At 40.6% G+C, this 13,474-nt stretch overlaps 1 protein-coding gene across 3 annotated transcripts in view; it reads right to left on the reverse strand.

The window, feature by feature from the left end:
- The window catches only part of LOC146651204 (protein TANC1-like), a 116,830-nt gene extending 103,615 nt beyond the window's left edge, over positions 1–13,215 (reverse strand). For 2 of the 3 annotated variants that reach the window (XM_085383438.1, XM_085383435.1), the window contains exons 1-2: positions 13,073–13,215; positions 1,087–1,180 (exon numbers count right to left, since the gene is read on the reverse strand). In XM_085383438.1, the coding sequence (XP_085239564.1) occupies positions 1,087–1,147 (61 nt within the window). In that variant the 5' untranslated portion in view covers positions 1,148–1,180; positions 13,073–13,215. Of the gene's footprint in view, positions 1–1,086; positions 1,181–12,771; positions 12,792–13,072 lie in introns of those variants that run through there. The other variant, XM_085383436.1, reaches the window with a different exon arrangement.
- Between the last annotated feature and the right edge of the window lie 259 nt (positions 13,216–13,474).

The following is a 13,474-nucleotide window of genomic DNA, read 5'->3' on the forward strand; positions in this document are numbered from 1 at the left end:
AACACCTTCATTAAGGAAAATGTATACAAGGCTGCAGTGCTCAGATCTCAATCCCTTAATGTACTGGAAAGCAGTCGAGGTGATGTGGTGAAGTATTGTGTGTGTGTGTCTGTGGAAAGAAAGTCACGGTTTCCCCTTTAATTTTAACACCGGCTGTTGAGTGAAACAATCACATCAGACAAAGGATGATAGAGCACGATAGAAGGAGCTATGAGACATCTACCGTGCACACTGTAGACTGTTTGAACCAGACTTCTGAGGCAAGCCCTCAGGTGCTACAGCAGGTCTAGGCTGGTAGGTGCAGTATAAGCATAAATGGTCAACCTGCTATTTCAAGACACGTCTTTGGAGAAAGCCATTGCACGTACAAGTAAACAATGTATTGCTAAGACTGACTCATGATTAGTCATTTTGGAAAGGCCCGATGTAAGCTTCCAAAGTGAAACATCTGTTATGACACAACGGTCACATTGCATCTCCAGTCAAATCAAAGATAGAAAGAAAGAAGGTATCCTGCTCTGATCTCACAGTTAGAGATGTAGCAATGGCTGCGTGATTTCCGTCTATGGCGCGCTGTGTCACCAGTGACCTACAATGTGTGAGATCATATAGCTGTCATTTCTTCCCACACCATCTTTTACCAAAACTGGAAAACTCCCCGCATAGAGGACAAGTACAGGAAGAGCTTTAAAGTTCAAGTGCACATCTTAGGTTTTTCCTCAAGTACCATTCTAGTTATGGCAACAGTGTTTACAGATATCTAGAAATGAAGCACTGGTTTGTTTTGTTTTTTTTATAGGTCAAATGGAAAAAGTTATTTTCCCCCCCCGCCCCACCACCATCAGTTTTGTATATTTGCCAAGAGCACACTTCAGATTTAGCTTTCTCTTCTGTTCTCTTCAGCTCACTTAACTCACTTCGGTTATCACATTCTCAATCTTTAACTAGAAGGCAATCTGTGAAGGGTACTTCATAAAGCTTAGTCAGGAATGAATTTATAAACTCTGAATGTAGCTTTAGTGTCTTGGTGTTTGGGGTATCTGATTCCTGGATCCTAGCTGTTTTTCTTCCAGATTTTACACATACCTGAATCCTTCTTGCTCCCCTTGCCTCCATCTCTGTTCTTCTTCAGCACTGCCTTGAACATGGCAAGATTCCTGGAATCCTTTCTGCAGAGCCCCTGGGGTTAAAGCAAATAAAAACATTCATTAACCCACAGTCACAACAGGATAACTGAGATGCATCCATTGTCAGTCTAACAAAACAGAGGCCGTTTTCTGTATTCACGTGCAAATAAGAAAACAGATTAAACACACGATGCCTTTTTTGTTGTTTTTAATCAAGAATTAAGCAAAAAAAACAGGCCAAATGTGTCCTCAAGCTTGGAACACAGCAATGGCAAAACAGTGTACTGTATATCTGCATTTCTATCTGTTTAGCTGGCACTCGCCCGGGAGTGTTCCCACAGCACTCCCACTCCTGCAGGTCATCAGTGGAGGGGAGCATGGAAAGAATGCTCTAATATTTAAACAGAAAAGGACAAGTTCTGCTATCTTGTTATGCAGGAAAACAGTCGGTCGAATGTCCTGAATTCCACATGCAATCGACGCTACGGGGCTGCACTTGGGTGTTTACAACTGATATCCATGGTTCCTCCCAACCCTGTGTTCATTTTGAAACCTTAGAGTTAAACGGTATAACATGAACTCAAGGTCTGGCCTGGATGTTCTTGCTTACTTTGGGATTATTTATAGTCTTTACGTAGCTGGACAACAGTAAAAACATTCATAACACAGCGTTGCCTAGAACAGTTAATTGTGTGGGATTTTTGGTTACCATCCCTCTGAACACATTACAGGCTCCTACAGTACTGTATTAATAGCAGCAGAGCAATCTTTCCAATGAAGAGAAAAGAATGGTTTCAACCAAATAAGGATATGCCATGTGCAAACAAAACATAGTTCTTAACCCAGAGGCCAGGCTTCACAAATCTAGGTCCTCTTACTGCTTATTGAAAGAGGCTTCTGAATCAACCTTTTCCCCCCTATACACCATTTTTTTATTTTGTTTTTTTAATCCTTTACCTTTTTATACCCAAAAACAAACCTTAACAAGAAATGCACCTGATTTGTCATAGTATAAGACATGTGCACACTAGGGCTGTTCGATATAACGATATATATCGGATGACGATATAAAAACATCTATTGTTTCATTTTACGCTATCGTTTGTTTCGTGGTGTCGCAAAATAAACTGTTTACGACAATATTTTTTCATTGTTCTGATGGTCACTGTAGTGGCTATATTAATTTCTTAAAGTTCTCTCTTTCTCTTATATTTTATATACCCACACTACTGACGGACAAGCGCCTGTTTTTATGCGTTGTCTTTAGCAACAGCGAGGGTAACACCTTCGCGTGTCCGCTTGTTTATGTTCCACATAAACCTTTCACAATAAAGCTCAGGATCCTGTTGAGACTTTTCAAAATAAACTGAATCACGTGAAAGAGCAGATTATTTACGGATGAGAAGTTAAAAAAAAAAAAAAAGAGCCGCCAGGTGCTAAAAAAATAAACCTTAGACTCAAACGTTAGAACAGGCTTTTCCCCGCAGCACGCCGTGTAATAAATACTCACAAAGAAAACGGCGGCCGTTACAACTTATGTCTAAAAATGTATAGTTTCATGCATCGGTTAAAACAATCGACTCCGGGTAAAGGACGCGCAGCTGGAAACACTTCACGCATGTGTAGAGGCAGAGATATTGCAGTTCATGACATCACAGTGCAAAATTAGGAGGAGTTGGTAGTTTCTGTGTGGGAGCTCGCTGCTCATCGCCACAGTAACAATAAACATTACGCAGGTGAACCCAAAGGAAATGAGAAACGCCCTCTTAAAACTCTAAAAGCCAACATGACAAATTCCTTCCATCCCCCCCATCACAGCCACTGGACACAAACACACACACAAAGTCAGCACCCAGTGAGAGAATGAGGTTCACCTCTTCAGGCATGGTATACAGTTAATCATTCCTAATTCTGAGCTATGCGTCTATCAGCTGTTTGCATCAGGTGCGGAGTTACAATGTACATATTACTTGAAAGAAAGCCAACCATGTGTCATCACTGTCGTAATGACAGCTTAAATAAAAGCACAATGATGACAGCATTATTAAAAGTCCGTGAGCATTTTAGCTCCGGGAAGGGAAAACGTAGAAAGATTGCTGCATACAGTGTAATGGAGAGTGATTCGAGACACTGGCATAGATACACTCTAGCCAACCCAACACAATTATGACACAAGGTTGCAACAGCCACAGGTGGTCACGGAACAACAGCTGGTAAACTAAAGTACTGTGTTACAAACACTGCTTTGTTTAAACTCCCCAAAGCATCAAAAATGAAAAACCTTAAAATGATATTGGTGCCAATTAGATCTACACTCACTGGCCAGTTCACATGTTCATTGATAAATGCGGGCAGGTAATCGTCCAATCATGAGGCAAGAACTCGATGAATTTGACTTACTGCAATGAAACTGATACAAACTGTAAATACAGTCAAGATGACCATATTTACTGGGAAGTTCCACCATTGGATGAAAGGTGATTTAAGTGACATGATATCAGTGCCAGATGGAGTGGAGTGAGTATTTCAGACACTGCTCATCTACTGGGATTTTTTCCACGAAAACACTGAAAAACAAAGAAGCAGTTCTCTGGGAGAAAAATGCCTTACTGATGTCAGAGGTTAAAGGAGAAAGGGACAAAACGCTTTGAGCTAATAGGAAGGCAACAGTAACTCAACTAACCAGTCTTTACAACTAAGCTATGCAGAAGAGCATAGCTCCGCACAACACTTCAAACCCTGAAGCAGCAGAAGTCCACATCTTAAAGCAAATGTTCAGCTAAGAACACTGAAACTGAGGCTACAATTCACACATATTCACAAGAATTGAACAACATAAGATAGTGAAAACATTGCCTTGTCTGATTAGTCTAAATTTCCACTGCAGCATTCAGATGGTCAGAATTTGGCAGCAAGAAAGCACGGATCCATCCCGCCTTGTATCAACAGCTCAGGCTGCTGCTGGTGTTGGTGTTGGCCCTGGTTAGGAGTAGGGGGGGTAAATGAATATTGTTACTGATCATGCTCATCCCTTTAAGACCACAGTGTGCCCATGTTCTGAAGGCTGCTTCAAACAGGAAAGCACATCATGTCACAAAGCTCTAATTATCTCCAAATGTTTTCTTGAACATGACAATGAGTTCACTGGACTCAAATAGCCTCCACAGACAGCAGAGTTCAATCCAGTAGAGCACCTTTAGGATGCGGTGGAACAGGAGATTCTCATCATGGATGTGCAGCAACTGTGCTCTGCCATGAAAGCTTAAGGCTACTCTGAAGGCCCAACCTAATAAGGTGACCGGTGAATACACTGTTATAGATCAAAATGTAAAAAAAAACAGACAAAGTAGGATGATTTTCATAACAAACTAAGTGTCTTCATTAAGTCTTCTGGATAATCACGAACAACATTTTGTGTTAATGCCGCCTAAGCCTTGCATTGTTTTTATTGGCACTGGTTGTGGGGAATCCTGAAAAAGGTTAATGAAATCAAAGCTTAATCCCCACGACAGCAGAAGTAATTCGATCAGCATAGCAGGGCTATAAATTTGACATTTGTAAGACAGTCCCCTCAGAGAAGAAGCACGAACCGCATGCTACGCAGAGCGATGGGAATCAATATTCTTTAAGCCTTCAAGGTCTGGTTCATCCCAGTGCACAAAGCTGTGTTTGTATATTAGCATGGCCCCTTACTAGGGGCCTCTCAAAATTAAAACAGAGCAGTGCAAGTGCCACCAAGGCTCAAGGGTCTGCAGAAACAACATTTACCCAGTGAAAAAGCAGTAAATTTGCTGCTGCTCTTGTTTATTTGAGGCAAATTGTCATAAAGTTCCAACAGACCATCTAAAGGGATACACACAAAAGACCGCATCATGATTTTCCCACTGCTAGCATTTTAACCAAACATACATGTCAGCACGAAGACCTTCACACGAGAGCTGTCTGTTACTCTGTAAAAGCTCAAGGCAAAAATAAAACTGACTCCAATCTGCGGTATAATGTCAAGGCAGCTTCCCTTTTAGAAAAAAAAGAAATTGGAGCCTGGGTGGGTTAAAAGGAGCCTCGGGTTATCCATATATTTGTTTTCCAGGTCATTCCCAATGTGACACAGTTCAAATCCAGACAGGTTACGAAACAGGAAAGATCCACACCTGCACAATGCCGACGTGACATGTGGTTAATGGGGCCAGCTCGCTATACCATAGTCATCTGAGAAGATGCCTATATAGAGAACAGAAAGGGGATTGTTTGTCCTGATTACATCTGGTGGGGGAACATTTAACAAACACTGATGCTGGTGAGTTAGTCTGCTTTGCACTTTATTAAGTGGCAAACAATAGAGAGTGCACCCTCAAGCTCAGATGAGCTTCCAGCATTGGAGCAAACAGCTATTTTCCACCCCTTGCGTTCATCTCTTTCCTGTTGATAAGCCCTGCCAGCTCTCTTCATCAACTGATTCTACATGACTGACTGCTCTCAGTTTTCCACCCTGTTGTCATAGCAACATGGAAATTCTCACTTTGGGCTGACCTTCAAGCTGGTTTATCAAACAAGCTAGCCTAGAAGCAAACTAGTGAGACTTCAAAATTCTCATGTGAAATCCGTAATTATCTCTTTTATTTGCTGTCCATTCGCTGGGTGCAGGAAACAGGCCTAGCCTGGCCTGTGAGTTCAAGGGTCCATAAACAATGGGGCAAGTTAGCTAACAAACCTTTGAAAGAGGAAGTGCTGGAAGTAGGTAGAGAGGAAAGCGCAGTCTGAGTGTCAGCCACTGTAAACAAAAGGTTGTTATTCACACTAAAGCAACTGGAAGAGAAATAACAAAAGGACAGATATTTTATGGCACTTCTCTACCGGTTTGACTCAAGTGTTTCCTGCTCAGCCTTTTCCCTGCACCAGCCTATAGGAAGCAGGCCTTCATCTTGTAATTAGGGGGAAATACCTTGAAATATTAATAGATGACTTAAACATTGTGATTAACCCACAAACAAATTACACAGGTGATCATATGGTCTGCTATCCAGGTTTTTCCTGAGCTAAAGGTGGTAATATTTGGAGAAGAAAATGGAGTACTAAGCACTTACTAGCATGCTTTGTTAGCCTGATGGTCTTTACCATTAAGCATACATGAGCACATATAATTTGTGAGCATTAAACATGCTCCAAAAAATAGTAACACCAAATCCCTGAACAAGACCATCTAGTTCAGGGATTCGAAATAGCATAAATGGTATCTAGCAGGCAAGTAGGGCCAAAACTGCCATGGATTAAGGATTACTGTCATTATAACAGCTGAATTATTTAAAGAAAAAGTCACCCCTTTCACAGCTTTTAGTAGTAAACTAGTAAAGAGATTTAAAAAATTAAAATATTTTTTTACTGTTCTAAAGTTGAACATTTTCACCAGGACGTCTATAGTAATTGCCTCACTACTGTAAAAGTCACCGCATCACACTGCTATACACAAAAACTGTTCTAAGTTAAACCAAGTTATGTCTCTGTAATGGGCATGTGGTATCAAACAACTTACAAATGTCAAAAAATCAGTATGCATGTATGCATCTTGGAACTCTGAAAGCCAGTATGACAAATGAGTATACAAAAATAATGAGAAACCCAAAGAGGTGACACCATTTGTGCCAAACAAGTTATGAGAGAAAAGAAAGAGCAGAAGCAAAACCAATGAGTGCACTCTGGTCACCATTTGATTCAAAGGTCTGCATAGTCTGAATGAATCATGTGTACAAGTTGCAGCAGCCTTAAGGATACACCAGTGTCAAAGAAATGGACTAGAAATCAAACCTACTACCTCCCTGTAGCTGAAATGGACTTAAATGCTCTCATGTTCCTGTTATTAGAGATAATATTCAAGTTTCTGTAGTCAAGAAATGCCTTTAAGCATCAGAAAAAGCAGTGGTTTATAGTATCATATTTCCAATGCATAAACTTTCCCAGAACACAAAGAAGCCTTTGAAGAACTCGGCAACGTGCATTTCTACAGGAAATGAAGGACTACACATTTCTAATAATAATAATACTAATAGGGCAAAGTAATACCATCACATCAACTACTACATGGCTTGTAAGTAATATCATGTGGCTTGATCATTTCAGCAGATTTAACAAATATCATGGGAAAACGTTTCAAAACAATGAGAAAAAAGGTCAGTACTCCTTTGTTTGTTTACTTTTAGCCAGTAGAAAATCATCATTTCATCAAAGGCCGCGGCAAATCCAAGGTTCGAGCTTGGGGCAAAATAAGCTTGGTTCTTATTGAGGATGACGAGCCAAATGGCTTAGTGCAAAACTTAAAAAGATAACAAATCTGATCTACTTATAAGACTGGCATGAGAAGCTTCAAAATAGAAGAAAATCTTTCCCAACAGGCAAAACAAAAAAACAAAAAAAATTAGCAGAAACAAAACTTTATCTATTACAGCAGCTGAAGTAACCATTCATTAACAGAAAGTTCAGGTGCGTGCCAAGCTTCAAACTCAAGAGCGTGTTTTACCCCCTTTTGTCCTTTTGTCTATCACCTGAGATTACATAATGGCAATAAACAGTGTTTAACTGACTTTAGCATCAGTGAATAAGTAGGACAGTTAGTAAGAATGGAGTAAAAACAGTGCCTTTTGTGTTCGGTTATACCCCTAATCCCTGTGTCAGCAGTGAAAATGAGTGAACCTGTTTGGTTTTATCCATGAACCATTGATCTAGAAGCGTTAAGGCATGTTTAATGGGCTAGTGAGTACTCTGAATATGGAGTTACATTTCGGGGTCTGGAAACTAAACCTGGCGTGGGAATGTCAGAGTAAGGCAAGACCATGCAGTGAATTTGCATAAAACAGCACTAATTTAGATAAAGATCACTAGGTACTATGAATTTACGGATGAGCCGGCATGGTTTCCGCTCTTCGCTCCCAGGTTAGACCACCTCCGATGTAACTCTACACTGAGTAACAATGTTGCGTCAATTTCCGTCCTCATCTCTTGTTCTCAATAATGACTAAACTCTCTTATCACTCTGATACTAAATTGCTGCAGCAGTGAAGTGGAAATAAAAATCTGCAGTAAAAATAAATAAAGCCAAATCGTTGCTACTTGGACTAAGTTTGGTATTCACTTCTGTGAGAGACTGGTATTTGAGTAAGAGTAAAACATTAACAAGCAGTGCGCAAAGTCTACAGGAAGTCCACGCAACACATCTCTATTAAGGTTTTATCAATCAGTGAGTCACAAAAAGAATTATAGCAAGGCGCCAGTGCACCAAACAAAAAAAAGCATTACAAATGACAGATCTTCACCGCCGTGTTTGCACTTTTGTATTTCCATTCATTTTTCATAAAATAGTAATAATGAACAAACAAATATCAATAAACACTTGAGACAGGTTACCATTCTGTAAGTTGGCAATATGGCTCCAAAATGACGAAGTTTTTCAGGTGTGCGTTTTACCAAAAACGGGTAAACGCTGACATCTCACTGATCCAAATAAGATTTGTTTTCCTAAGTCCTTGTTATGACAGGAATACAATTGGTCTGGGTACAAAACATTTGCACACAGCAGCTCTTTGTTGACGACTGGCTCATCGGTTTGTGGGAACCCAAACACTTCCATACTTCCAAACATAACCAATGTATTTATGTAGACCAGGAGAACATAAAAGCAAGTGCAAAACAGCACACGTTCCACAATGGCGACATATGGCCACAGTAAAACTGTTAACAAACCATCGAGTTTGGCTTTCCTGGTTTCTTCGTCTACAGCAACCTTCACGGGTGCTTGCTGCAGACTGGTCCAGCCCACTCTACAATGAAGGAGAGCAACAAGCCGCACACAGATGAGAGTACAACTCACACAACTATGTGCAATTTGCAGACACCAGTCACACATGCAAAGGAGATATTGCACACAGGTCATCGCACATTCCTCCCACAGACTCTAAACTAGTGTCAACTAAATAATCATCAAATTCATTTGAAATACAAATAAAGTGAATACTCCAAATAGTGTGTTGTGCTGTTTTTACACGTTCTTTTGGTTTATATATATGACCCTCTCTCTTTTTATCACCGCATCTCTGGAGTTCTCAAAAATAGCTTGAAAATGTAAATCACTAACAGCTGGCACCAAGAAGCACCTCCAAACAATCATGTGATTTAGACACACACAGCCTAACCACATGCTCAGATATGGGAAAACATACACACTATACTCGCTCTCACACCTGGACTTTCAACTTATACTGCAGGAAACGCCGGGCATTTTTTATGGCTATAAAATTCTGCAAATGTCAACAGCATTACTGAAATACAAGACAAACTCCAAATAAATGGCTGTGATTCTGCAGTGTTTTATTAGATGACCCGAGGGGAAATGTGGCAATTAAATGGTAAGGAAAGTCATTTGATACACAAGCTGCCATTCCCTTTATGAAACTTGAGCTAATGCAATTACACAGCTTTGCCACTTTGCCAAAAGGTGTGTACATAATCTGTCGTCCCAGCACCGAGAATGCGACAGAATATTTCCTGATGGTGATGTTATGTTGCGTCTGACACATGCACATCTTTTAAAGAGTAAACATAAAATAGGCTGGTATAATACTCTTGCAGGTTCTTATGATAACTTCAACAGAGCGCCTACCCCACAGGGTGGCACCAACTCCATAACAGCCTGCAACAATTTGTGCTTTGTTTAGGTTCCAAGAGCTCAAGGGGGGTAACCGTTTCTGCTTTATGTCATTATGTCACAACATGCCCTAAAACCACTTTAATGGCTTTGAGATGCAAAAGTGTCTCGCATGTGTTTTCTGTAAATTCCACACACAATGCGCATCATAATCTTCCTCTTGATATATAACGCAGAGGGGATTCCTTCCTTGAAAGTTTCCACATTCATCAGACACAAACCGTCGTTAAGCTTTTCAAACGTAGATGGAAATCACATGGCTACGGTCACAAAATCCTGCAATTGGCCTTCGCTTTGCAACTGCAAACAAGTCGACTGGAAGCTGTCCAGCAGTTTGAGTGACAGCTTTGGCACGTCTTAACGCACCAAACCAAAACAGACAAGTATGTGTAACAGGTTAGGGATAAAGTAATCTCTAAAATCAGATATCTGTATATGAAGATGCAGATTCTGAAAGCAAGAAACGAGATTATTGCTACAGGAAACATTCTGATTTGCACTGATAGTAAATCTGTGCAATCACATTTCAGAAGGTTTTGGTAGCATGCAAGTAAATCATGTGAGGGAAGAGCTAAACAAAAAATAAGTTGCAATTAATCATGACAACGGATGGAGTTTCATGGAGACTTATATGTAACACAGTAGCACTCTTAAACTTTTTGCTAATGTAGTTACAAAATAGGGCACTCCCATAAGGCTACACACAAGCTAATGTGCAGTAAGACCCTTACTCACACCAGATTTTTACACCAAGGCTTTCAGAACCCATCCGGTAGGCTCACATATGGAGTCCTGAACCCTACAAGCCGCTAAAAATCTGGCTTTCCTGTTGGAACCATGGACTGGGTCCTTTCAATAGGACAAAAGCATTATCCTTATTATCAGCACCAGCTCAGTGTGTGCTGTCTGTCAGGTCACTGGCTCCAGTAACCTTCCCTCCTCAGCCATAACAATACGACTCTGATGCCAGCATCTGTTATAAGCCAACTGGCTGAGGACCATGGGAACCAGGCTCTGCAGAGAGTGGGAAGCAGACTCTTGAGGGACTTTCAATAAGATGACTGCCCTGCAATTCAAACACCTCATAACAGACAATTGGGGTAGTTCTAGCCTTGGCACAGAGGCATGCAAATCCTCTCTAATGGTTTCATAATCAGCGTAAAATTGCCTGAAATTATGTCGGAAAGTTAATACAGAGCATATTCCCGTTAACTGACCATCAGCATGATTGTCGGCAGCAAAGCCTGTCCCACCTGTTGAGTCTGAAATGGGGGGGGGGGGGGGGGGAATCAACACTAGAGAGGCAAAGTGCCCTCGGAGCTAAAATGAAACAAGCAGCTGAGTGGAGGAAATAGCAAATGTTGTGGCAGCTTCTCTCAAGGCTGAACGCCTGAAGGCTTTAAGGTTATGAAGACTTTATCAGAGACAGTGATCAGAGAGCAAGTTGAATCTATGACTTCACATGCGATCAACGATCAAAGCTTCATCCTGACATTTACAAGCAATTTCTGAGGAGGTGAAAACAAAAAACTGGAACTTTGATTTTCAGAGGACCTGGCTTAGTTACAGGAGGATTCCTCTACGGAAATATGCTGAAAGCAGCAGAACTCATATCCAGCCAGTGGTCAAACTTCAATGACTCAATTTATGTGGGTGGAAAAGATTACAGTCCTTTAGCCTTAGGCCTACAGCTATATCTGGATTTGGTTTTGCTTTCAAAACCACCGCATCCAATCAGAAAATACAGAGCATTAGCATCAAGCAAGACCACACGGTCATAAGAAAAGTAATGACCTTTCTGGAAATCATCTGTGTCCTAATGAGAGGACAATACAATTATCACTGTTCTTCCTCAGCAAGCTGATAACAGACACGAACCACTATATGAAACTTTCAGACATGCAGTCTAAAAAATAAACACAATCCACTGAACATTGATATGAGTTAATCTTATCACTGGAAATCTCTATGAATAGAACCCTGAATTCAAGTGTTCCTCCTGCCTCCATTTTTTAATGCCCATGAACCTTTTCCTCTAAAAGGGGAAAATAACGTTGACAGTGCATAAGATGATGCGCACAGTGTTTACACAACACATTGATGGCCACATCTGGTCCATAGCTACCCTCACCTCACTTCTTATCGGATTACTGGTGATAAAGTAATTTAGGTCACTTCAACACTGTGTAGCATGCGAATCTGCACCAATTAAATCTTAAATTCCAAATATTTATTTTCATTTGACATTTTATCGACTATACAGAAACTCTGCAATGGTCTTTCTTCACCTTCAATGAATAGTCCAACTCTGAAATGGGTTTTCCCCGGTTATTCTGACACACATGTGGGCAGTTGGATGATTTCCCCCAGTGGATGAATTTTATCTGCTGTATCCGATTAATTTTGTAGTCCTTACATCTAGTTTCCCGTTTCTTATATATTTGCATGACTGACTTTAAGGATTATTATACCAGGGATCCACCCATATATCAACTGAACACACCATGTGGTGTGGACCAAGGCCATCCCATCCTTGACTCATACTGTATTTCATTCAAAGCCTTAGAATGACACCAGAAACGTTTAAAATGCTTAGACATGAAAAAACCTGCCTGGAAAGTGATGCTTTTCCGACCTTTCTATAATTCTCTCCACACGAAAACAGAAATAAACAACAACTACTGCTACTTACTGAAAACTGTGCTCAGAATTTTGCAATGGAGTCACTATATTTTTTAGAGATTTTTGCAGATGAGGCCATTTTAAAAATTATTGCCATCGAGTAATCGATTAAAATGCCACCTCTTTAGTCAGTATTTATGAAACAAATCTTTTTAATTACTTTGATTAAATTTACTTTAGTTGCTTTAAAGTTGTTTCCTTTGAGTTTAACATCCAAATGAATGGAAACTTTACCTGCTAAAAAAAAGCGATTTTTTTTAACCCACTTACCGAATAACTTCCCTTAAAGTTGACCTAATTTAGCATCTCAGTAACGTAAAGTAAAAGCAGCAGAGAAACCAACTCGAACAAAGAGACTGAATATGTCTGTGCCACTGAAAATAAAAATCCCAATGACTGCTGTCAGTCCCGTTGGTTTTGAAGACTGCTCAATGGGCATGTCCCGACATTCCTCCCAACAAACTGCCACTAAAACTCTCACGCTTTAACACTACTTCTCCCAACTGGTGAACAAACTAACAACAACGACGACGACCACACAAACAATCTGTGAATACGCTTTAAATCTTACCTGATAAATGTCATGGATATTAAAGTCCTAAAAGTTTCACCAGCACTCTGAGCGTATCTCCACACGAGTTCAATCCCCACTTGCTCCACCAAGGTAGGCTACGGGACGTCGGACTCCTCCTTCTCTCGCATGAGGTCATCTGTGGGAAGGATCAGCAGCGGAGAACAAACCAGATCTACCCCTCCTTCCTCCTCCTCCGCTTCTTTTCTTCTGCTCTCATTTCTGTGTGCATGCCTCATGGACATGACAGGATGCTAGAGATACAAGCTGCAAGCATTTAGTTTAAGGAGTGTGAAATTCTCTAAAACTTCACATTTTCCTTCTTCCGGATGCTCCCTTTAGAGGTCGCCACAGTGGATCATATGCCTCCATCTCACCCTATCAATGGGGTCCTCTTCTGTC

Source organism: Rhamphochromis longiceps, linkage group LG16, assembly GCF_057381845.1.
Source record: "Rhamphochromis longiceps isolate RC_006_pf linkage group LG16, R_longiceps_female_GT1.1, whole genome shotgun sequence".
NCBI lineage: Eukaryota > Metazoa > Chordata > Actinopteri > Cichliformes > Cichlidae > Rhamphochromis > Rhamphochromis longiceps.